Genomic DNA, 26,927 nt, shown 5'->3' on the forward strand with positions numbered 1-26,927 from the left:
TAGGGAGGGATGTTTTTTTGTACATTCATTCTTTTATTAATCAAACCTTTAATACTTGTTGGCAGGACGTTTAAAGACGGTGAACTTCTGCTCAAAATCTTAACTATATGTGATGTTTACGTTCATTTAAACCCTGTTACACATGTTATATGGGTATTGTTAAATAATCAACATGTATGATGCGTTAAAAGTAGTAATTTAGGCTTTGAGTTGCCAACATATTTAAAGGGCGGGTCCATTGTTTTTGTGTTTTTTTAGGTTTTTATATCGTGCTGTAGCTACCCAGTGGTGTTCCTGATGTATTCAAATCCAAACATTCAAATTTTGGTCAAAGTGTTTATGTTTTAGCACCAAAATTGATCCATAAATGTGCAAATATCATTCCATGTGTACAAATAGATGCACAAATGCGTATATATAACATTACTTGTAAACCTATAACATTTTTTTTATGTGGAATTATAATACATTATAATACGTGATTAGAGAGTAAGTTTTGCGTATTTGCAAATCGCCCTGTATTTTTGCGGATGTGACTTTACACAACGCAAATACAAAAATACATGTTTGTGGATAGTGAAATATTTGTGGATCATGGTACACATCTGTGGATTACTATCTATTAAAGTCCAATAAAAACTTCCATACGCTTCAAGTTTGGAGAAACAGACAGGAGTACTGTACCTAAACCTGAACCAACCCTTATCCATAACTCTAACCACGGAAGGGGGCGCTATCATTTTAACAGGAAGGAAACACTATTTGACGGGGGAGCAGACTTTGACATAACACCGGAAGTTGAGCAATGTACTGCTGTGGACGCCACGTTAGTTCGGATCAGAAAGTCACACAATAATACAAACAGACTAACCGATAGAGGCAGCGGTAGAGCAGCAACTCCTGTATTTTGAGAGGTAGAATTTATGTTTTTGTGAATGGAGTCTGGTGGCTTTGAAGAGAGGGATATAACGGCTTCAGTTCCCCGTGAGAAAGGGCTGTTTCATGGCGAGGTAAAGCGTTGAAAATATTCTCAATATAGTGTACACTTTTTATTTTTTGTTGTTGTCTAAAATACGTTTAAAATACGTCGCTTTACCTCGCCGTCAGACAGATCTTTCTGACGGGGAACTGATGCCGTTATATCGCTCTCTTCAAAGCCACCAGAATACATTCACAAAAACAGGCATTTTACCTCACAGCACATGAGTAAACATACAACCCCACTTAAAAAATCCAAACTAACCCTTTCAGTTTGACTCAGCTAGAGCTAGTGTTCACATTATTCATGACCTTATTGATTAGCTTACTGTGGTAACCTACGTCACTGTTTTTTGCTACTGGCGCCTTTACCTTCTATTACAGCAGAATGTGTGTTGTTTTTTAAACCTTTCTGGTTCACTTCTACACATTTGGTCTTTTAAATTAAAAGCACAACTTTCCGAAGAACGCCATGCATGACCATAGTCCTCCATGCTCTAACTCCATCCCTTCCTCCGCAGGCGAAGATTGGCGGCATCATGGTTTGGCTCCGCGGTGCCCTCGTGACCGGCTGCATCTCCTGGAACAAGCTGGAACCTGAGCCTTGAAAGCCACAGCATGGACCGCCTGTAGTTCCACACACCTCACGTCCATCCAGCCCGCCAGCATCAGCAGGAAGCAGAAACACAACGAGAGACACAAACAAACGGGGACACCGAGGAGGACTCCCAGATCTGCCCTCCAGGAGACTATTTAGTATTTAGGTCAGCGGTAGCGGCGGGAGTGCCAGTTTGTGTGTGTTTCCCTAGTAGAGTAGGTGCCTGCCCTGGGCACTGAGGCCATGAGGCCCAAGACTTTCCCAGCAGCCCCGTACGTGGGCAACACTCGCCAGAGGCTCCAGGAGATCAAGGAGGGTCTGAAGCAGCCGGCCAAGCTGGTGAGCCAGGCGCTGCACGGGGGCAGCTCCCGGACCGACGGCGGCAGAGGAGCCGACTGCAAGAGCGGGAAAGACACAGCCAGCCGGCAGCAGCAGCTCCGACCCCCGCAGAAGTTCAACAACTACCAGAATGCCTTGCGGGAAATCCGCAAGTCCCTCATGCCCTTCGCCAATGAGTCGGGCCCGTCCTCCGGGTCGGGACACCCAGCGGGCGCCGGAGAGGTCAACCGGCAGATGCTGCAGGAGCTGGTCAACGCCGGCTGTGACCAGGTGAGCCAGAGAGAGGGGAAGAGAGTGTGTGTGAGCGTGTGTGTGTGTATGGAGGACGGAACCTGCCAAAATAAAAAAATAAATAAATAAATGACTCGATAAAAAAAAAAAAATATGTCTTCAAATGCAGCAAAAATATTATTAAAAATAAATGTAACCATTAATTAATTGATAAAATGTGACATGAATTAATATTTCTCTTTTAATTTGCTTCTTTATTTATTTATCTTTGTATTAATTTATTTACTCTTCTGTTTAATTTTCCCTTTTATTTATTTCTGTATTTATTTTGTATTAATTTATTTTATTTTATTGACAGCCCCCTCATTTGCATAATGAGGCAGAAAGCCCAAATATAAAAAGAAACTTGTAAAGAAGAGAATACATAAATAAAAAGTTTGGGGAAATAAATAAGGGGTGAAATGCAAAGTGAAAATTATGCATAAATAAATAAAAGCATAAATACAAAAATAGATACATGCATTTATAAATAAATAAAATAAAAAATAAAAAAATACATTTAAAATAAATACCTAGATAAATAAAAGAGTAGAACAGAAAAGTGAATAAATAAGGGAATTAATATAAAGATAAATAAAAACAAATATCAATTTATGTCACATTTTATCAATTCATTTTTAATATTATTTTTGCAACATTTAATAACATATTTATTTATTTATTTATTTATTAATTAATGAATTTATTTAGGCGAGGTTCCGTCCTCCATGGGTTTGTGTCTTTACAGTCTCTTGTAGGGATGATATGGTTCTGTTCTGGGCACGAGGATGTGCTTTGAATGCTGCACTTTTCTTAAACTGTTTATACCGAACTAACCATCCCTTTAATATCTGTAGTTGTATTAGGATCTTTCTATGGAGGACGGAACCTGCCAAAATAAAAAATAAATAAATAAATATGTCATTAAATGCAGCAAAAATAGTATTAAAAATAAATGTAGCCATTAATGATCTTAATCTTTTAATGAAATTAGTCCAGAGCGCCGTACGCTCTTATATGCAATACAATACAAGTCTCCCCTGCCAATTATGCAGCGCTGCGGTTACGTAACGCCGGCCCGAGCGTTGAAATGTTGAAATATCAGGTGGATTTCCCAACTGGGAAACTGTTTGGCGTTCACTCCCTCTGTCCCGCTGGAGGAATGCGAGAGCGCCATCAAACGTCTCTGGAGAAAGGCGAGGAGCGAGGAGGGAGAGAGTTTCCACGGGAAGTAGCGAGGGCCTCCGTTAACACTCAGACATCACTGAGTGGAGGCGTCATGTGGATGCTGTTAATCAGGGGTCACTTCTCTGGAGGTGAAGCAGAGTTGATGTCAAAACATCACACCACAACATTATATCCACAAAAATATAAAATATTTATAGTTTCACTTAGGTTTGGAAATTTCTTTTATTTGTGAAATGTCTTTGATGCATGTCCAAAAAAATCAGATTTGATGCTGTTAAACACAGAGTATGTAAGTGGACTATTACAATTCATTGCACCTGTTCAGGATTAGAGAATTCATCATGTTGGTCCGTGTCGTTGGAGCTGAAACTAAACGCACTTTCAATCCAACAATAGCAACAACAACACAATGAGGGTCGCGTTAATGTGGGTCTGTTGCTACCGGGGTTGGGAGGGGTACTTTAAAGATGTATTCCAATACAAACACTAATTACCGGTTAAATATGTAGTCAGTAACCTAATCCAAGTATCACGATATTAAAGTAATGTAACTGGATTACTTTCTGTTACTTTTGGATTACCTTAAATACCAAATATTCAAATAAAGACGAGAGAAAAGAAACATGCTGATATTTTGGCATTGTTTTGTATTTAAAGCAAAAAGGGGAAAAACATCACTGAGTTTTTTTTCTCTTAAATTTACGACTTTAATCTCAAAGAATATCCGAGTTTTTTCTTGTAAATTTGCCACTTTATTCTCATCAAATATCCATTTTTTTTCTCTTAAAGTTGTGAACTTTTTCTCGTAAATGTGTCACTTTAATCCTAGAGAATATCAGAGTTTTTTTCTCGTACATTTATGACTTAAATCTGGAAAATTCTGCGTTTTTTTTGTCTCAATATTACCCCCATCCCCTGGCTACAAATTGTTATTTTTTAAACCTACAATGGCCTTAATACGTTGATGTAGGAAGTTGATATTTGATGGTATTTTCGTTTTAAAATCGTAATATTTTTTCCTGTCTTTCAAATGAACTTATCCTTTATTGACCCTGAAGACATTAAAGTTTACAGAGTTGCATGTTTTATTAGGAAACAAGCTTTCAACGGGCTGTTGTTGGCATGGCTTGTATGTTTGGTGTCTCACAATCATCAGTATTGAATATCAGTTTCTGTTTTTGATCTGACAATGCAGAAATATAGTGAATAAGTTGGCTTGGTTTGGCTGGAGAGCATTGAAATGTTATTTTAGACGCCGCTGCTCCTCCGGTGCATTTCAAACATCTGTCGGAGATAACAGAAGAAACTGTGAATACCTCGTAGGCTCCGACGGCAGCCATTTCCTCGGCTTCGATGCCGGCCGGTTGACCTCCATTGCTTCCACCATTTGTGAATGGACCAGAGCGGCGCTGGCAGAGTCAATACAAACAGGAAGTGAACATTCAATGGCAGCAGGGTGGAACAGTTCCTCCTCCTGCTGCAGTCCAGTCGCCACCCAACATGTCGCCTCTCCTCCTCCTCCTCTGTCTCTGCTCCGTCAGACTCTTTGTCTCCGTCCATATACGTTTCTTTCTTTCTTACACATTTTGATTAATTGTACCAATATATGAAATTGATTATATCCAGATAAACCCCTTGAGATGAAGCGACTTTTTTTTCAGAACAAGGTTGATTTTTCTGAGCTTTCGCTCCATAAATAACGGCATCAACCAATCACGTTGTGCTGAATGGGTTAAGTTGCGTCTACATTTATAAAACAACAACACAGAGGCTCCGTGGTCCGAACCAAGACGGCAAACTTTGATTGTTCTAATATTTGTGTGTCATTAATAACACGTTAGTACCGTTGCTCTGGGACGGCTTACAGCTCCTCTGACATACAGCCTGCATTTTTAGACCACCGCGCTGTATTTTGTTTCTTTTTCAAGCATATTCCAGAGCGTCGAAGTTCAGTCTTACTTAACAAAAATAAACCCACTGTTTATCCACGTTTTTTTCTTGTAATTTTTTTTTTTTCTGGTATATTTACGACTTTAATCTCTGAAAATATCCACATTTTTTTCTCATAAATTTACAACTTTATTCTGAGAGAATATCCCAAGTTTTCTTTTTGTAAATTTGTGATTTTTTTTCTTGCAAATTTATGACATTAATCCCAGAGAATATCCAAGTTCTTTTTCTTGTAAATTTTAAATTGTTTTCTCGTAAATTTGCCACTTTAATCTCCGAAAATATCAAATTTCTTTCTCATAAATTTGTTATTTTTTTCTTGTGAATTAACCACTTAAATCTCCGAGAATATCAACGTTTTTTCTCGTAAATTTGCAAATTTAATCTCAGAAAATATCCAAGTTTTTTTCTCTTAAATTTGCCACTTTAATCTCCAAGAGTATCTGAGTTTTTCTCTCGTAAATATTTGTGTGTTGACCTGGACGTCTTTAAGCTGTATTTTTCTTATTCAGTCATATTCCAGAGCCATCATGGCCACCTAAGATCAGCTACTGTGTCCTTGAACACCCCTCACATAATTTCTCCTTCGCCTCTTCTATAAGCAACCCTATTTGTTCTGCTCAACTCTTATCAGCTAACCTCGTCTTCCTCCTCCTCCTCCTCCTCTTTGTCTTTCCCGTCTTCTCCAGCTGCAAATTACAGAGCAATGTGGCTCGTTACATAATCACTTTTCTTTTTTTCTTTTTTTCTTTTTTTTAAAGGGAGGAAATGTTTTGGAGGGGGAGCGAGGGTGTGGGGGGGGCGGCATGCCACGCATCGAGATGACGGGAAAAGAAAGGAAATGAAGGGAAGGGAAGGAGGGGTGCGTTCAGCCGCTTTCCTTCCCTGAACTTCCCGGCCGTCCTCACAGGCCTTCTACTGTACGAGCAGGAATCCGGTGCACGCTAAGCATATTAAAGCCTTCGCCGTGTGAGCAAGCAAACACTGCGGCGTTTATGTAACGAGCAGGCCAACAGGACGTGACTTGGAAGCAGTGTATGCATTAGTTTGTATGTCGGGGTACGTGGCTTTCCTCGGCTCACACTGTAATACGTTTTTAGGCGTAACCTCGTTTAAGCATGGCTGCACTCTTGGAGATTTCTTTTGCTGCCATGGATGAGGAAGAGGAGGGGAGGAAGACAGGTTTTATGGCGCTCTGTGTGGAAATGATGCATGGACGCCGTCCCCTCTCGGCATGTCCATCCATCTGCTCCCGAACGTCCTCCATATGGATTTGATTTTCTCGTGCTGGAGTTTCAGAATTGGGTCAGAGAGACAACGCAATATCAGAAAGCGGAGTGTGTTTGTGTGTAGAGTTTGTAGGCTGGTGATTATGCGTTTGGGATAACTCGGCGGCCTGCGGCCCACAACCATTATGACAAGGGTACAAATGTGGCCTGGATATTTTCAACAGAGAGAGAGAGAGAGAGGGAGGGAGAGAGGGAGGGAGAGAGGGAGAGAGAGAGAGAGAGAGAGAGAGAGAGAGAGAGAGAGATGGGAGAATCCAGAATGCAAATAGCTTGAATTCCTGCTTCCTGGGCCGAGGAATGTGAGCGAGGAACATCTGTCGCCATGACAGCCGGGGTCACCAGGCCCGCCTCCGCCCAACGCGTGCACGCACGCACGCACGCACGCACGCACGCACGCACGCACACACACACACACACACACACACACACACACACACACAATCCAAGAAAGGAAGCGACGAACAATAAACAACAATTTCTCTTGGTTTAATAGAACTAAAACTGTTTAATGTTTAAACCAAATATTTTATACTTTATCACAAATACTGGTTTCCTGTTCTGTAATACAAAAAATAAAATGAGGGTGGAAAAGAGATCATGACAGCAGAGCAGGGACTCACAATTAACAATCAAAATTAGGGCTGTCAATCGATAAAATATTATTATGTTATATAATATATTTGGCGGTACGTACATTGGTGTTATTTTGGTGTTTACTACTGTTGCCAGGCAACCTACTTTCCTTTCCGGTAACACTCTTTGACATCTTGCTTACCCACAGAATATTTGGTTTGTACGCCTCCCGTTGTTTCGGAGCATATTGCAACGAACAACGCGCTGAGCATAAACGCATCTGTGCATGCTTGTAGTGCCTGCGCCCTCTTCGGAGGTCACGGTGTCTCGCACGAGTATAAACAAAGCTTCAGTGTATTTGGCAACCCATTTTAGCATTTTTATTTTTTTTATCCGTCTGAGAGAACGTCAGCTTCTGAGATTGATTAACTAGAGGACTAGTAGGAGCAGAACAGAACAGATGAAGAACTCCAGCTTTGCTAACTCAGCTGTCTGGGCTGGAGGGACCAGTGCCGGAGCCGTGGTACTAGGATGAGGTGGCCCGTCTTTTCACAGTTCCAACAATCACCAACTCTGGTTTGACAGTTAGAAAGAGACACTGAATACAGTAACAGATATAAAAAAGAGAAGTAACCACCGTAACATTTTCACTACTAATTACTAATGCTGCTTCTGCTACTGGCAGTGGGGAAGGACTCTTTTAGCGGGTTTTCCCATGTTTAAAAAACCCTGCATATACGTGCTTATCTTGGTGTGAATAGGGGTGTAAGTATGTAATCGTAACGTGCCTCATTAGACTCTGACTTAGAACGTTTGAATCATCATTTCCTTTTAGCTCGATACTGTTCTATCTAGTAAAGGCAGAAATGCCCGAAAGTGCTTACTATAGTATTACTTCGGTAATACTGTATTTAATTATCGTCATGACATTAAAGCAAATTAGAATTTATTTAAAAAGCGTGAGAATCAGCTGAGTAAAGACGAGGTAGAAAGACTGAGACTGAGCGAGAGAAGGACATGCTGTGACATTACTGGGCGGCTCTGGCAGCCAGCTCTCTCTCTACTGGCTACACAGGAATGCAACACACACACACACACCCACACACACACACACACACACACACACACACACACGTACACACAGGAAACTGAGTATAAACAGTGGTGTGTGTGTGTGTGTGTGTGTGTGTGTGTGTGTGTGTGTGTGTGTGGATGGTCAGTTTCAGGGACATGGTTATATATATATGTGTGTGTGTGTGTGTGTGTGTATGAACACGGATGCAATGGGAGTGGTTGAAAGCAGGCGTGTGCACGCTGAAGCATTTACACCTATATGGACGCACTGTGATGCACACACACACACACACACACACGTGAGAGAAGGCATAGAAAGTGCGCGGCCTTGGCATTTCCTGGCTTTGAGAGCTGACTGCCCACAGTTGCTGCCTGCGTGCTCCTACTTTTAAACCGTTTACGTTCTGATTTAGTTTCCTCCCAACAAATAAAGCTGGCCAGTGTGTCGGAGAAACCGCAGCCAGAAGAGAAACAAAATGGCTTCTTCTCCTCTCAGCTCTTCTGGCATTTCTGCCACTAAAATAGAATAGAAAAGACTTTATTATTGTCTACTTTTTGCATGCAAAAGGCAGATATTTGTCTTTGGTTTGCAAAGTCTGCTATTAAAAAGAGTACATTAAAACACATTTACATAAAAACACAAGTTGGGGGAAAAATCGATTCCCATATGTATCGCGGTTTCCTTTAAGATATTGAAATCGATCTTTTAATGCCAGGATCGATATATTTGCTTCATCTGAGTCTATGCGGAGGTGAAAGGAAGTTATTGCTTTTATTGTTGTAGTCTGAGTAACGTGACGTCATATCCGTTCCGTATCCGTCAACCAAAACAAACCTCAGAAAGTCTAAAACGTTGGAGGGTCAACGTGGATACGACCTGCACCCTCCCATGTTAAATCCAGCGTGGTAAACACTACACATCCAGTAAAGGATGGAAACACTTTGGGTTTTGCAGGAAAAGCCGAGCTACACATCACGGCTAAAGCTGCATGCTAACTCTGTCACGGACAGGAGACGTTATGGTATCGCGGTAACGTTGCGGTCGAGCCGGCCGTCACTCTCATCTCCGTGGTCAAATGGGCCGACGCTACGACTGTAGAGCACCCAGATACTGACATTTGTGTTCTCTGCATTGAAACGGCCCCGATGGAGCTGACCATGGATGTATAAAGAGAACGGAGCTGACGGGAGAGCTAGAGACCACCTTGGAGAAGTTAGAGGAAGTAGACACGTGACTACGTTCGCTTTTCAAAATAAGGTGTTAACAAAGGGAACTGTATATACAAAACACATATATGAGAATAAGACTGATTGGATTATATTCACCAGAAGTATAAAACATTACATGACCCTTATAAATTAAAAAGAAAATACCACTAATTTGTGAGAGAAATGTCTTTATTCTTTGATTTTTGGGTTGCTGGATAATAAATAATTCCTGACAATGACTGTTATATTTGACTTCGGGACATCTCTGACTACATACATGCTGAAAATCAAACATTTTTACCGGATTCATTTAGATATTTTCCAACGTAAAAGTCCCTAGAAGTGTATGATTCAACTTTTTCCCATGGTCTAGTGTTAACAAAGTTAACAAAAATCGCATAAATCTTAATATCTTATCGTAATATTTGTAGAATTTATGGTGAGGACTAAGTCAAGGTTAAATAAGCAGGTATAAATTGCTGAGGTAGCAAGCTCAACAAGTAGCTGTCCTTACTGATTAAGATATTTCATATTTATTTCTGTTATTTAATTTAAAATTGTGTGGACAAAATATTAATAACACCTGTACAAAACTGAATATTTTAACCTTCATGAAGGGAGCGTTTATAGCAGGACTGTTGCATTAGTTTTAGCAAGGTGTACCTAATAAACTGGCAATGAGTGTAAATAATTTCAGTGCCGTCACAGTCCAGTAATAAGTTGCTCCAAATGTGCTAAAGGAAAGAATTGCACCAAAGAAGATGTGTTTTAGTTAAAAGCAGCTGAAGTTGTTGCATATTAAAGATCATCAGGAAGTTGCTAAATTAATTTTTTTTTTTTTACCATTGTGTCTCTGACTCGAGGCGCTTCTCTCTGTGGCTGCTGAGTGATTTATAAACTCGCAGCAGCACTTTAAATATCGTCTAAAAGTGATCCTGAAGCCGTCGTAAAGATTTAAGAGTAGGAACAACGCGCTCAGTTCTCCTGGTTCTTGTTAGAAATCTGGCAGCAGCCTGGATGTGCTGCGGTTTAATGGTCTTTTTGGGAAGAGTCAGCGGAGAGGCCATCGCTATAGTCCATAAATAATAATGCATATGTTATAATAGTGGCAGAGTACCAGTTTATTTTTACCTATGGTGCAAAACTACAGCTATAAATTGATATGGTGATATGATGAGCAGCTTAAAAAAGACTAGTTTTAATGAGAATGTAGTGATAAATATGCACATATGTACGTTTTTACATCTAAAGCGCCCTCAGTTAGTCATAGTTTATCATTGTTGTGATGTATTTTAATGGGAAAAGCAAAGATTTAATGCATATGCATAATGTAAAAGGACTTTAGTGGCTCCGTGTGGCCAGCAGGGGCGCCGGAGTGAACGCCGGCTCTGTGAGAGCGGCGGGGTCGAGGTCTGAGATGTCTTTGCAGTGAGGTCATCTGCCATTACGGGGGGGTTTCCTCATCGAGGTGTGGATCGCTCCGTCGGGGAGGAGAGGGGGAAGAGATCGTCTGTTGTGTTCATCTCTCACTCTGCTGTCCTGTTTGTTTACATGTTGATTATTGTGATACAGACAGGAAGTGGTTCATCAAGGAGATTTGATTTGCAGGTCAGATCAATTTAATGTATACATCTACTGTTCAACATGTACAGGACATCGGGTGGCGAAGAGATAAACAGACTGATGAAACAATATTTAGTTGTAGACGTACAGTTTCGAGGTACTTGTACTTGTGGTATTTCCATTTTGTGCTACTTTATACTTCTTCTTCTACTTCTTGAGAGGCTAATATTGTACTTTTTACTCCACTACATTTATCTGACAGCTTTAGTTGCCTTGCAAATTCCGATTATTAAAACCAATTATAAATCAATTTTGATGTATTATTATTATAGATTAAGATCCGCAGCAGTGTATAAAGTAGAGCTGCAACAATTAATTAATCAGAATCAGAAATACTTTATTGATCCCCGGGGGGCGGTACAGTTGCTCTTATATAGACATAAAGAAATGTAAGAAAAATAGAAATAAAGGAGTATGTAACGTGTAAATTATGAACATAATATAAACACAATATATGTAAAGAAATATAAGTAATACAATTCAAAATGTATATTTTAGAAATATTAAATATGTACAAATATTTGCATTAAGACGTGCAATATAGAATCTAACCACAGCGCCATTAAGTAAATATAAAATGCTGATAAGTGAATCGATTAGTTGTCAACTATTAAATTAATCGGCAACTATTTTGATAATCGATTAAACTGAGTAATTTTTTCATTATTACTGATGCATCCACATTGATTAAAATGTATATATATTATATATATATTATATTTATATAATATATATATTATATATTTTTATATGTATATTTTATATATATATATATTTTATATATATATATATATATATATATATACACAGGCTAAGATGGGACATTGACAGCTCGTCCGTGTGCTCTGCTGTTTCACTACGATGACCTAGTTCTTGTGCTGTTCTGGTGTTGCTAACAGACACTTTGTTAGAATTTAAGTCCATAAAATTGTCAGCTTGGCTTTTGTTTCCCCTTTTTTTATTATCTTGATATAAATCCCAACATTTCAAACTATAAATCAGAACCACAATCGTTTCTGTCTTTCCACAACCAAAGTACGTGTTGAGGCGTCTCGGAATAGATTTCACATTTGAGTCTAGAGCTGAAAATCTTTTTAAGATCTCCTTCTTTAAATGAAGAAGAACCAAAGGAATGATTGGCGTTGTTTAATAAAAGGCCGTGAGAGAGAGAGAGAGAGAGAGAGAGGAATGCTCTGCATGTTTCCTCCTTCACATTTTTGCCGCTGCGATTCCTCCGAGCATAAATTACACGGCAGCCGATGAATAGAAAATGCCAGAGTGGTTAACCGACATTTTTCACATAGGTGACCTACATAGCTCGGGGCTTTCACACTGACCCACCTGTTGGAGCCGCGGAGGATGAGCTCCCCCCTGTATGATTGAGGAGGGAGCCAAAGGGCCAAGTAATTAAATAAAATGGCATTTTACATGAAAGAATGAGGAGAATTCAATCAATCCGCTGCAGACGGAGAAGCTTTGGAAGCTGCTCGGCCGCTCAGTTAACTTTAAGAGCTACTTATACATAGTCAGTGTAGGTGACTTATTTTATTCAGCTAAAGAACTCAATATCAGTTTGTATATTATATTATTGAATATCAAACAGACCTTTTCTGACGCGGAACTGAAGCCATTATCTGTATTCTCTTCAAAGCCACCAGACTCCTTTGGCAAAAACAGTTATATTACCTCTCAGAACACAGCGGTTGCTGGTGTACCGCTGCCTCGACCGGTTAGTTTGTTTGTGTTATTGTGTGACTTTGGTGTTTTAAAAGATAAGTTTGGATTCACCAAAGTCACACAATAACACAAATAAACGTACCGATCAAGGCAGCGGTAGATCAGCAACTCCTGTGTTCTACAAGGTAAAATTACTGTTTTTGTAAATGGAGTCTGGTGGCTTTGAAGAGAGCATAGATAACGGCTTCAGTCATAATAAAAGTAATAAAAATAAGCAAATAAATAATTAGTAAATTAATAATGATTACATTTAAACCCGTCCCTATTCCCATCCCCGTAATAAAAATAAGTAAATAAATAATTAGTAAATTAATAATGATTACATTTAAACCCGTTCCTATTCCCATCTTCGTAATAAAAATAATAAAAATAAGTAAATAAATAAATAGTAAATTAATAATGATTACATTTAAACCCATCCCTATTCCCTCCCCCGTAATAAAAATAATAAAAATAGGTCAAATTAAAATTAAATTATGTATGTGTGTATTGATGGTAACAATAAAAAAACAGTTTAGGGCAACACTCTTATTGAATTTTACTATTCCCACTGCTCATCTAGAAAGGTGTACAAGGGCAAGCTGGTTAAATGAAATGAGGGTGTCAGAATAAGGTATAAATAAGTTTCTCAACGTCTCTTTTTGTTTGTTTGTGTGCTTCGCAGGAGATGGCGGTGCGGGCGCTGAAGCAGACAGGAAGTAGGAACATCGAAGCGGCCTTAGACTACATCAGCAAAATGGGTTACCTCGAGCCTCGCAACGAGCTCATCGTGCGCGTCATCAAGCAGACTTCACCAGGTATAAATACAACCTCCTCACTACGTATATATTTACTGTATGAGCTGATTGGTCTAGAGCAGGGGTCTGCAACCTGCGTCTCCGGAGCCCCATGCAGCTCTTCAGCTCCTCTCCAGTGGCTCCCTATGGATGTTTTTTGTTTATATTTTCATTTTTATTTATCATTGTTGTAGGTCTATGGTACGACGGTATGACGGAGTATTAGGGCCACATTGAGGCAAAAAGATAATTCTGAAATTTCGAGAATAAAGTCAGAAGTTTAAGAGAAAAAGTCGTAATTTTATGAGAATAAAGTCATACTATTATAAAGTAGTAATTTTACGTGTTTTTATTTTTTCTCGTAATATTCTGACTTTTTTTCTTGTAATATTCTGACTTTATTCTGTAAATCTCAGATGTTTTTTCCCTCACTGTGGCCCTAATACTCCGTAGTACATTGTCTCTTTGGCCCTCACTGCATTAGACTTATATACTATATACGTAGACTATAAACTGAGTTACCTTCATCACAATGATCAAATGTTTTGTGGCTCCAGACAGATTTTTTTTTTTTTTCTTGCTGGCTCTTTTGACAGTAAAGGTTGCTGACCCCTGGTCTAGTTAGATCATGAGTGATGTTGTTCTGTGTCCTTTCAGGAAAAGCCGGCATGCCAAACTCACTGGACCACCGCCCCTCGTTGGAGGCTCCAGGTGAGGCCGGTGCGATGCCTCCGTACCACCAGATGGGGGCTCCCATGTACGAGGGGGGTTACGGCCCTGAGGGCGAGATGCCCAGACCCTACATGAGCGCTCCCCCCGTCATGAACTACATGATGCCCCCGTCTGGTGCGGCGCAAGGCCCCGCCATGGGGAACCCGATGGGTCGACCTCCCAGTATGGGCACCTATCCACCGGTGATGGCCCCCCAGAACAACCAGGCCGGCACCATGTACCCGCCGGGCGCACAGCAGAAGGGCTACCCCGGCGGCATGGAGCAGCACGGGCCCATGATGAGCTACAACGTCCCCGGTCAGCCGCTGCAGCTCCAGCCTCAGCCGCCGGGGGGCCCCGTCCCCGGCCCCCACTACGACTACAGGCCACACATGATGGAGCCTGCAGGCTACGGAGTCAAGAGGACCGCTTCCTTCCAGAACAAGATGGCCCCGCCCCCGATGGCGCCCCCAGACAACTACGTCAACATGCAGGGGAAAGGGCCCATGGGCCAGAGCGGTCCAGGAGGCGGAGGGGGAGGGTACCCCGCTAACCTGTACCTGCCCCCTCATTCCCACCCACGCCAGGCCAGCCCCACCTCCCACCAGGTCCACATGATGTCCCGCTCCCCGGGTGGCGTGGCAGCCATGGGCCCGGACTTCTCCGACATGCCCCAGGGCCTGATGACGCCATCCAGGGCCAGCCTCAACCTGGACCTGTATGAGCACCACTGGGCGGGGCCTCCTGAAGGTGCCCCTCAAGCCCGGCAGCCGCAGCCCCAGGGCCCGTTCAGGGGCGAGGTGCGAGTCCCCAGCAGAACCAACTCCTTCAACAGTCGCTCTGCGGGGCCCAACGGCGTCCGGCCTGCGATGGCGGCGCCCCCCACGGCTGGTAAACAGGACTCCTCCTTGGGCCCTCCGAACACCATCACGGCTGTAACCTCCCCGCCCATCCAACAACCGGTCAAGAGCATCCGTGTGATGAGGCCAGAACCCAAGACGGCGGTGGGGCCGTGTCACCCCAGCTGGATGGCGGCTCAGGCTCAGGCTCAGGACGCCGGCGAGCCTCTGGCCTACATGCCAGAGGAGACCTACTCTCTGGAACCAGCTCAGGAGCCACGCTGCCCGCCGCCACCGTACCCCAAAAACCTGCTCATGTCTGGGGCGGAGGAAGCAGCTCAGGACGCCGCCAGAAGCACGCACGGCGGCAGCAGCGGAGGGAGCGGGAAGAACGAGGAGAGCCAGCAGGTGAAAGAGAAGACGAAGATGGGCAAGGGAGAGAAAACGGTGAAGGACAAGAAGCAGATCCAGACGTCGCCGGTTCCGGTGAGGAAGAACGGACGAGATGAGGAGAAGAGGGAGTCGCGCATCAAGACGTACTCGCCCTTCGCCTTCAAGTTCTACATGGAGCAGCACATAGAGAACGTGATGAAGACCCACCAGCAGAAACTGAACCGCAGGCTGCAGCTGGAGCAAGAGATGTCCAAGGTGAGACCATCCAGAGAGCAACGAGTCTTAAAAATTAACATTTAGTTTTAATAAGAGTAAAGTTTTAGTCCATTAGAGTCAGAATCGGGTTTATTGCAGAGTAGGTTTTCACATACGGGGAATTTTCCTTGGTGTTTGGTGCAAAACAATAAACATAGTAAGAGGAAAAAAGTACTGCAAACAGTCAAAAATATTATAAAATAATGTAGATATGAAAAGCAGTTTTGTGCAAACTCTTCCATTCTTTAGGTGCATAAATACTGAAAGACATCTCACAGGATTTATAATATTATAACAGTAATTTACGTGCTAATATTCTGACTTCATTCTGTAAATCTCAGATGTTTTTTCCCTCAATGTGGCCCTAATACTCCGTAGTACATTGTCTCTTTGGCCCTCACTGTATTAGACTTATATACTATATACTTAGACTATAAACTGTGTTACCTTCATCACAATGATCAAATGTTTTGCGGCTCCAGACAGATTATTTTTTTTTATTATTTGCTTAAAATGGCTCTTTTGATAGTAAAGGTTGCCGACCCCTGTCCTAATGGCATCTGCAGGATTTCGCAGAGGTTGACAATCAATAAAGAAACTCAACAACATACGTTGGGAAATGTTCAGGAGTAATGTATAAACAGTTTGTAGTTAACAGACTAAAATCTGAAGCCACTGGTGAAGTCGTCGTGTCTGTACACGAGATGAGAACGACGGAGCCGTGATGTCCGAGAGGTTTTGTCATCCAGTGAATTCTCCCTCAGGACTTTTAGTTTGAGACAACCAGAGCTTTGTCTCGGAACGAGAAGTCAGTGAGTCCACTCGTGTGTTTGCTTGTCCTGAGTCACGACTTTGGCCTCTGACCTTTTGACCCACTTTAAAGTGGTAGAAAGGCATTTTTAGAGAAAATACTGCAGCCAGACAGTTAGGTAAAAGGGTTCAGCTCATGCCACGTTCCTATAGGTCATTACTAATCATATATGTTGTTTATTCCCGTCGCCATCTTTCTTTAACCGCCGTCCTTTCTGTCCAGGCCGGCCTGTCGGATCCAGAGCAGGAGCAGATGAGGAAGATGCTGAACCAGAAGGAGTCCAACTACAACCGGCTACGCCGCGCCAAAATGGACAAGTCCATGTTTGTCAAGATCAAGACGTTGGGTATAGGCGCCTTCGGTGAAGTGTGTCTCACGCGTAAAGTGGACACGGGTGCACTTTACGCCATGAAAACACTGCGCAAGAAAGACGTCCTCAACCGCAACCAGGTGAGTTAATATGCTCCAGTTACATAGAGGGTTTCACCTCTTTTTCCCATTTCTGTTCATACGGTATTGATCCATACGTTCTTTGTTGCAGGTGGCCCACGTGAAAGCGGAGCGCGACATCCTGGCGGAGGCGGACAACGAGTGGGTGGTGCGTCTCTACTACTCCTTCCAGGACCGCGACAGCCTCTACTTCGTCATGGACTACATCCCCGGAGGAGACATGATGAGCCTGCTCATCCGAATGGGCGTCTTCCCAGAGCCCCTGGCGCGCTTTTACGTGGCGGAGCTGACGCTGGCCATCGAGAGCGTCCACAAGATGGGCTTCATCCACCGCGACATCAAGCCCGACAACATCCTCATCGACCTGGACGGACACATCAAGCTGACGGACTTCGGCCTGTGCACGGGCTTCCGCTGGACGCACAACTCCAAGTACTACCAGAAAGGTGATGATGGTTTAGTGCTCTAAATATCTCAACACATACACACATGATTTAACGCAGTTTTAAAGAGATTAAAACATAAACATGCGAGAATATACTGTATAATCCAGTGAAAAATAAAGAAATATTCACAGATTTACCTTAGACCTACCGTAAAACTTCAATTAGACACATAGTCCCTTTAACTCGCCGGGTGTGGCTACACATTGTGACAAATAAACGCAGGTAGTATGGAGGACGGAACCTGCCAAAATACAAAATAAATTAATAAATAAATAAACGACTCAATAAATAAATAAATAAATGTCATTAAATGCCGCAAAAATTAAGAGAAATGTGTAAAGAAAAGAACACAGAAATATATAAGTTTGGAGAATTAAATAAGGGGTGAAATGCAATAAAAAATAAATAATGCATAAATACATAAATAAGTGCATACATTAAAAAAAATAATAAAAATAAATACATATAAATAAAAGGGAAAATTAATATATAAATTTATGTCACATTTTATCAATCAATTAATGTCTACATTTATTTTAAATAGTGTGGCAGTTTAACAGCATTGTCCCCCTTCCATCTGTCTCCAGGGAGCCACGTGAGACAGGACAGCATGGAGCCCAGTGACTTCTGGGACGACGTGTCCAACTGTCGCTGCGGCGACCGGTTGATGACGCTGGAGCAGCGCGCCAACCGGCAGCACCAGCGCTGCCTGGCTCACTCCCTGGTGGGAACGCCCAACTACATCGCTCCGGAGGTGCTGCTGCGCAAAGGTGGGCGATCGAAAAGTCGATTTCTGGAAGTTGTGAATCATTTAGATTTTTTTGTTCTTCACCAATAAAATGTGATATTTGTGTGTTGTTATTGTGCAGGTTACACCCAGCTGTGTGACTGGTGGAGCGTGGGAGTGATCCTGTTTGAGATGCTGGTGGGACAGCCGCCCTTCCTGGCCTCCACGCCCACCGAGACTCAGATTAAGGTCAGTGAAGAAGAAAAATATCTATGCTTTGATTTAGAAGTAGAATTATTGACCAGTAATAAATTAATGAATGTCAGCCTCTTTGTGGGCCGCTTGCATCATGTTTGGAGTAAAGCTGCAACGATTAATCGATTCGTTTTCAACTATTAAATGAATCGGCAACTATTTTGATGATCGATTAATCGATTTGAGTACTTTTTTAAGACTCCAGCTTCTTAAATGTGAATATTTTCTGGTTTCTTTACTCCTCTATGACAATAAACTGAATTTCTTTGAGTTGTGGACAAAACAAGACATTTGAGGACGTCATCTTGAGCTTTTCGGGAAACACTGATTAACATTTTTCACATTTTATAGACCAAACAACTTATTGATTAATCGAGAAAATAATCAACAGATTAATGGACAATCTTTAGTTGCAGCCGTAGTTTGGAGTAAACGTAATGGTGAGATTGTTCCGTATTCGTCAATCACTGTTTCCAAGGTCAAGAACGAACTCTCAAGTCAGAATTGTAGGTGTGAATCTAAAAGTATAATATAATATATTGTGAGCCTCCCCTCTCTCTCTGCAGGTCATTAACTGGGAGAGCACACTGCAGGTTCCCGCCCAGGTCAAACTGAGCCCCGAGGCCGTCGACATCATCGGCCGTCTCTGCTGCTCCGCCGAGGACCGCGTTGGGGCCAACGGCGCCGGCGATATCAAGGCCCACCCCTTCTTCACCCAGATGGACTTCTCCAGCAACCTGCGGCAGCAGCCGGCGCCCTACCGGCCCAAGATCGCCCACCCGATGGACACGTCCAACTTCGACCCCGTGGAGGAGGAGGGCGGCCCCGGGGCGTGGAGCGACAGTGGCGACAGCACCCGGGCCTTGGACACGCTCTGCTCGCCGCACGGGAAGCACCCGGAGCACGCCTTCTACGAGTTCACCTTCCGCAGGTTCTTCGACGACAACGGCTGCCCCTTCCGCTACCCGAAACCGCTCGAGGCCAGCGGGGTGTCGTCGAGCGTGGGCCCGGAGGAGGAACAGGGGGAGCAGGAAGAGGAGGACGAGGACGATGAGGACGACGAAGAGGAGGAGGGAGAGCAGGGGGAGGGATGTGAGCCGGTGTACGTGTAGAGCGGCGTGCGTTTGTTACTGCCGATTTAACGCTGTGTATGCGTGCTACACAGGTGTGTGCATATCTGGCGTGTGTGATTGTTGAGTTGCAGGACTGATGATGAACATCGCCACCTTGTGGAATCTATAGTGCGTCCACTTCAAATACAAAACTCCCCTGATCCGGGACCAAGAGACGACATTGTGTGTGTGACTGCGGTTAGAAGAGCAGAAACCGAACAGGTCGACAGGAGAATATTCTTTGGGAACGTGAGGAGATTTTCTAATTGGACGCTTCTTCTGGTTCGTCCAGCGGTTTCTTGTCCCATTCCTTCCACCCTCGTGTCTTACGGGCGACACAGGAGCTACTTCCTGTTCTACCTGAGCTGCTTTACACTCGACTATCGGACCGAGTGGAACCAGTTTACTCGTCAGGAGGATGATGGAGGAGGAGGGGGAGGACTGAATAAGCAACACGCCTCTTTCACAGCTGCTGCAAAATAAGCTACAAAGACACATTGCATGCACGTGCACACATATTCAGTCATAAAGGGTGAAACAAAGCAGGTAGATTTCAGTGTCCATATTTCAAGAAGTTGGCTCAGACGAGACGAACAGATTCAGAGAAATAGTTTCATCTCGTGGTGTGAGAGAAAAAAAGCATCAAATGAACCAAATTGAATATGTTTTGGTTGCTCCATCTATTGTATAATATATATATCCACAGCTGCCTCATTTTGTGCCAACTTTAATTCAGTGTATTGTTTTGTCCTTTTTAAGATGGAGCCTTTTCTTCCCTCAGAGGTCGCTGTTACAAATATCCTTGTGTTTATAAGATGATCCTTATATATTCTAACCGACCATTTCAAAGCTCACCTCCCCCCCAAAACAATCCCCCACAAAGAGCACGAGCAGAGTTCAGATGAGGCTCTAAAAATGACTGAACCACTGCAGCGTTTGTTGAGCCTGACATGCAGTGAACTTCTGCTCATGAATCACAGGAATAATTGAATCAAGAAAGCAAGAACAATGTTCTTGTTTACTGGAGGGGGAGCAGAGAACATGTAGTTCCCCATGCTTTGTTTTTAAAGGCATAGTTCGGATTGTTTGAAGTGGGGTTGTATGAGGTTCTCCTCCATAGTCAGTGTATTAACTACAGCAGACAGGAGTACAAGCACGGGAGCAAAGCAATGTAATGTTAAGTAAAGTAAGACACCTAAAGAAATTATATCAGTTAGTGTATAGTATAGTGTACGCTATATTTTGAATATTTTCATTGCTTTACCTCGACGTCAGGTAGCCCTTTCTGACAGGGAACTGAAACCGTTGTATTCATCTGTGTTCTCTTCAAAACCACCAGACTCCATTGAAAAAAACAGTAATTTGACCTCGCAGAACACAGGAGTTGCTGGTCCACTGCTGCCTCCATCGGTTAGTTTGTTTGTGTTATTGTTAGGGCTGTCAATCGATTAAAATAGTTAATTGCAAATTAATCACACATTTTTTATGTGTTCAAAATGTACCTTAAAGGGAGATTTGTCAAGTATTTAATCCTCTTATCAACATGGGAGTGGACAAATATGCTGCTTTATGCAAATGTATGTATATATTTATTATTGGGAAATCAATTAACAACACAAAACAATGACAGATATTGTCCAGAAACCCTCACAGGTACTGCATTCAGCATAAAACAATATGCTCAAATCATAACATTGCATGTCTGTAAAGGGGAGACTCGTGGGTACCCATAGAACCCATCTACATTCACATATCTGGAGGTCAGAGGTCAAGGGACCCCTTTGAAAATGGACATGACAGTTTTTCCTCGCTAAAATTTAGCGCAAGTTTGGAGCGTTATTTCCCCTCTTTTACGAAAAGCTAGTATGACATGGTTGTTACCGATGGATCCTTTAGGTTTTCTAGTTTCATAAGATACCAGTATCTTAGTTAGTTGGGATTCACCAAAGTCACACAATAACACAAACAAACTAACCGATCGAAGCAGCGGTAGACCAGCAACTCCTGTGTTCTACGAGTCTGGTGGCTTTGAAGAGACCACTCCTGTCTGTTTCTCCAGGCTTCTTCCACTGTAGACAATACACTAACTATGGAGAAGTACCTCAATACAACCACACTGAGAAACATCTGAACTATCCCTTTAAGGAAAGAACTGATGAACAGAATGATTATTTAAGAACGTTAAGAGCCTGAACCCGTCGGGTCGGAGGGTGCCGAGTTCACACACATACATATAAACACACATTCACCACGATGCACAACTTTACAGCTATTTTGCAAAGATGAGTTGTAACTTAACCAACCTCCTGTTTATCTCCTGGAGGCAGTCATGAAAACAACATGTTCTTACAACAGTGTGATAGTATGACTATGTGCAATACAAAAAAAAAAATACATTATATATAGTTTTCTAAACACTTAATATCCTTTTTTTTTTTTTTTTTTTTTAAGTACTGAAATGTACAAATATATTGGTTTATATATATTTTCTCTTTTCAGTTACAACATGCTGCTTATTATTGTGGTTAATATTATTTACATTATTATTATTATTTTTCTTTTGTCGTGGCTTAAAGAAGTGTTGCTGAGTGTGCTTGGGTTTTTGAAAGTTTTGAGCCTTTTTCTAGTTGAATGTTGGGAGTGCGTGTTCGCCGCTCGATGACGAAGGAGACGACGACGATGACGACGATCAGTGTTTTTGCAGAACATGGATGGTGGACTCTTCGCCTCCTGCAGCCGGGCTGGTCCTGGATGCAGGAGAGGAGGAGTTCAGAAAGAGATGAGTAGATAGACGTTTAGAGGAGGAGCGAGGCAGGTTGGCTTCAGGAAAGAATGAAATAGCTTTCTCTATTTTACAAATGGTTCAACAAAGAGTTAAGTGTTTGGTACATTTTCTTTTATTTATCCGAAATGACCACAAGTTTGAGTGTTGTTTAACTTTTTACTACAGTCCGGTGCCATCGTGTTCTGTATCGGATCATCCAGCTCCTTCTTGCTTGTTGACAATCAGTAAACTCTCTGAACCGTGTTGGTTAATTAACACCAAACCGTTCCAACAACAGTATTCTGAATTTGATGACTGTTTAAAGAATGTTAAAGAAGTCAGAACGATGACGGAGAAACAGATTTGTTACAGAAGATTTTGTTGTTTTTTTATTTTTAATTTGCCTGACAATGTATTGAACGTTTGTTTTTCTGTAAATGTGCCTTTTGTTCTAAAATGAGCAGAACAATCTTAAAAGATTGCCTTCTTATTATCATCTTTTTCACAGACCTCTTCTACCTGTTTTTACTATTATTTATCTGCGGGTGAAGACACTCTGGTTTTGTTTACATGCAACAACAATCTTCTTTAACTGGCAAGTAAGTCAGACATCTACTTGTCCAAAGTCAGTTTTTACTTGCCCCTATACAAATTGTCTTATTTATTAGCGGTTATCAAATAACAACAAAGACTAAAGTTAATCGAGTGCTACAGGAATGAGTCCTAAAACCTGGAAATGAGTTAGCGTTTTAGCACTTCCTGTTCCCTCGTCTGGAAGTCAATGGGTTTTTAGTTAGAGCGTTTTGTTCTATGATATAAAATACGTCAGTAAATATCCCACTGGTGAATTTTGAAGCCTTTATGTGTCTTAAAAAAGGTGGTTGCTAACAAGTGGCTAAATGAGACTACTAAACGATGTCACGCCGACTCGTTCGCCTTTACAGCCTCGTTGTGTCGCTCATGTGACCGTGGTGTAGTTCCTTTATAGCCGTATAACGTTAGCTTTTTACTGCTGGCGATTGCATTTCAAAAATCATAAAGTGGTTTTCAATTGTGGAGATTATCTTGCTGAACAAAACATGTAAATATCATAAACGTTTAAATAATCCAAATGGAACAATCCCATTGGCTCTTTGTGTAGGGAAACAGGGCGATGCCCACTTCCTGGTTGGCCGACAAAAATACATCATCCCTGCACCGCTCTATTGTCATGTTTGATCTTTATTTAAGTAAATGAATTTGGAGTTCCTTCTCTAACGCCACCAAACTAAACTCTTGTTTCCAGGATAATTGAAATGCTCGCTTGCGCTTCTTTACCCCGCCGCCATGTATTTCTCGCCAGTGCCCAAATGGTACTGAACATGTGCAACGCTGACCAGAGATGAGAAGGAAGCGAGATGGCTTCACTCCTTAGCTACTTGTTGTAGCTTGTTGTTGTTGTTGTCTCTTGTTATTTTCGTCGTGTTTGGCTGTTTTTATCTGGTCGAGTATTTCTTTTATATTTGTAAAGTGTCCTTGGATGTCTTTTAAAGGCGCCACCAAAAATAATGTATTATTATTATTATTATTATCATTATAGATATGCTAGCCCGACGAGGCTTTTATAGCAAGTATAGCAATCCTTATTGTTGAACCCTGATATTGAAATAAAATTCATTAATTTATTTAAGCGTAGAAAATCATCGAGGTTTCTCTCATTTGTCGAGACACAGAGAAATTCAGAGTTTAACAAACCAAAAGAGGAAAATACTCTGAGGTGAAGTGGTTTGAGATCATTTCAAATATTTAATTTCACATCACAGCAAAAAAAAACAAATGCAATCATGACGTGAATGAACCTTTTTTTCTCTTTGACTAAAACTGGACTAAAACCAGTATCCTGCATGTAAACAAAGCCAGAGTTGCCTGTGAGCTTCCCAGATAAACCTCAGTCTTCTACAGAGCAGCATTATCCATTAGGATGAAATGCCTTGCTCAAAGGGCTCCATGATTGCGATTAAGGCAGTCCAGTTTTTTTCTCAGCTGGTCCAGACGTCCACTTCCACTCCTCTAAACCTCTTGTTGCCAATCCACGTCGAGCAGGACGGGCTGCTTCGTGATAAATAGCTTTATAACGTGAGTGTGTGACGTGTTTCCTGTTTCTACGGTTGATGACTGACAATCCTTTCCTCTCGAGACTTACATGTTTATCCTTTTTTCATTTTGTATTTTTACTCTAAGGAGCCTGTTGTTGTCTCCTTGATGTATAATACAACTCTGTTACTCTTGAATTTATATTTATACAGATATACATATTTTTTGTATCTTTTTTTCCCCACCTTTTTTTTTTCAATTTCCCTCGTGCTAATGTTCAAAACCCCCCATGTCTACGCAGTATTATAGATGACGTAATGTGGACAGCTATCTCTTTTTTTACATCTATGTATGAACTGAGAATTTGTAAAAATGCTTTCACAGTCCTTGTGTGTAAAATGTATGTATAAATTAAATTAACCAACTTGGACTCGTGCTTTATTTCAGTGCATTAATGAGCAGAACGGATGGTGGTATATCTTTGTAACGGTTATTTCTCGGATAAATTACATGTTGAATTTGATTTTTTTTCATCTACTTGTAATAAAAAGTTGCTCATGAGCAAAAATCAGTTGTATACCATGTAAATTAAATGTAATATACAAGGAAGGATTACATTTCAGTATCATCCCTGCAGAGTGAATCCAAAGAAAAAGAAATAAAACAATGAATAAATAAAGAGGAATGATAAATAATTACTTATAGTATAATTAAATTAATTACACTTACTAAGTTTAGGACATTTTGTTTTTCTTGATGGAAACATGAACTCAAAATTGAGTAAATCTTGAATTTATTATTGATTTAAAAAAAATCATAAATTTACTAAGAAAACTTCAAGCATCAAAATTATGTGAAACATAACCCCATTTAATACTACATTTTATTTTTCTTACTTGTCGGATATAACTACATTCAGAGGTTGATCTTTAACATAAGTAAAAGCAGCAGAAACACAGCGTAAAACTACTTAATTTTAAGTCTTGAAAAGTACAGACATATCAGAAAAATGGACCCTTTTAGACTATTATGTATAATATTGTGTTATTATTGGTAATGCATTAACATGAAATACTGTATGTATGTACATTTTACTTTAAACTTGTATAAATGGAGTATAAGTTTAAAGTAAAATGTAAAATAAAATGTAAAGTAAAAATAGTAATACAAAAATAAAATGTAAAGTAAAAATAATAATAAAATAAAAAATAAAATGTAAACTTATAATAAAATGTAGTGTAAAAATAATAATTTAATTAATTAATTAAATTAAAAAATAAAATGTAAAGTAAAAATAATAAAATAAAAAATAAAACACAAGTAAAAGAAAAGAATAATAGATGTCAATAAATGTCAAACGAAAGTAAAAATAATAAAATAAAATGTAAAGTAAAAATAATGATAAAATAAAAAAAGAATATATAAAAAAAAAAAAAAATGTAAAGTAAGAATAATTATTATTATTATTGATAAAACTAATAATAAAATTAATAATGATAATAAAATTTAAAAAATTAAAATGGAAATACTTACACCACTCTATTTCTACAGTTTTTATCATCATATTTTCATATTTTTTGCTAAAAATAGGATCTAAATTAAAGGGACTGTTTTTAACTTTTTACAGGTATTAATCTACCGGGTCGGGATCCCATACGCGTTCGCGTGTGGCCGGAGTCTCTGCTCCTCTGCCTGCTTGCCTTCACTCACACACCACGCGCGTTTTCGCTGTCTCTCTCCGCTCACTCCACACTGCAGAAGAGTTAGTTTAGCTCTGAGAATATCTAGTGAATGTTCAGTGGACGTTTGTGTAGAAATAACTGCTGCAGCTCCTCCAGACCAACAGAGGTTTCCCGTGTCTTGTGAAGTGACGGGGCTCCACAGAGAGAAACGTTATCGTCTCCGACCAAAACTCCTGTGTCTCACCTGTTCCCTCCGGCCGCGGTCGGGAGGCTGAGGCAGGAAAAGCCAACACTAGGATCAGCAGTGATTCATGGAGAGACCTTCGTCTGGTCAGCTAACATTACTGCCAAGCAGCTGAAATATAGCGTGATATTGTAGTTTTAGCTGACGTGTGTCTCCTCACTGTGTTGAGCGATGCTCCTTCATGTCTATGTAGAGCGAGCACAAGCACGAGCAACAGGATGCTGACTTTCTTTGACTTAACGGTCACAGGTGAAGCTGTTAACAAGACATTTCTGATTCTTATAAACAGTCCCTTTAATTAAAAATCCTGATTTATTATTTGGGTTGGTACCAGCATCCATCCACCATCCATCATCCACCATCCACCATCCAGCATCCACCATCCAGCATCCACCATCCAGCATCCAGCATCCAGCATCCAGCATCCACCATCCAGCATCCAGCATCCACCATCCAGCATCCACCATCCAGCATCCACCATCCAGAATCCAGCATCCAGCATCCAGCATCCAGCATCCACCATCCAGCATCCAGCATCCAGCATCCACCATCCAGCATCCA

General features: G+C 41.2%; 1 protein-coding gene across 1 annotated transcript in view; it reads left to right on the forward strand.

Moving 5' to 3' along the window:
* The window catches only part of lats2 (large tumor suppressor kinase 2), a 32,281-nt gene extending 7,411 nt beyond the window's left edge, over positions 1 to 24,870 (forward strand). Inside the window, exons 2-9 of the mRNA XM_074657862.1 lie at positions 1,500 to 2,185; positions 13,493 to 13,625; positions 14,262 to 15,802; positions 16,836 to 17,063; positions 17,155 to 17,509; positions 18,097 to 18,279; positions 18,379 to 18,485; positions 19,058 to 24,870. Coding sequence (XP_074513963.1) covers positions 1,820 to 2,185; positions 13,493 to 13,625; positions 14,262 to 15,802; positions 16,836 to 17,063; positions 17,155 to 17,509; positions 18,097 to 18,279; positions 18,379 to 18,485; positions 19,058 to 19,603 — 3,459 coding nt within the window. The 5' untranslated portion in view covers positions 1,500 to 1,819 and the 3' untranslated portion in view covers positions 19,604 to 24,870. The remainder of the gene's footprint in view (positions 1 to 1,499; positions 2,186 to 13,492; positions 13,626 to 14,261; positions 15,803 to 16,835; positions 17,064 to 17,154; positions 17,510 to 18,096; positions 18,280 to 18,378; positions 18,486 to 19,057) is intronic.
* Positions 24,871 to 26,927: the final 2,057 nt, after the last annotated feature.

This window comes from Sebastes fasciatus, chromosome 14 (assembly GCF_043250625.1).
Source record: "Sebastes fasciatus isolate fSebFas1 chromosome 14, fSebFas1.pri, whole genome shotgun sequence".
NCBI classification, from domain to species: domain Eukaryota; kingdom Metazoa; phylum Chordata; class Actinopteri; order Perciformes; family Sebastidae; genus Sebastes; species Sebastes fasciatus.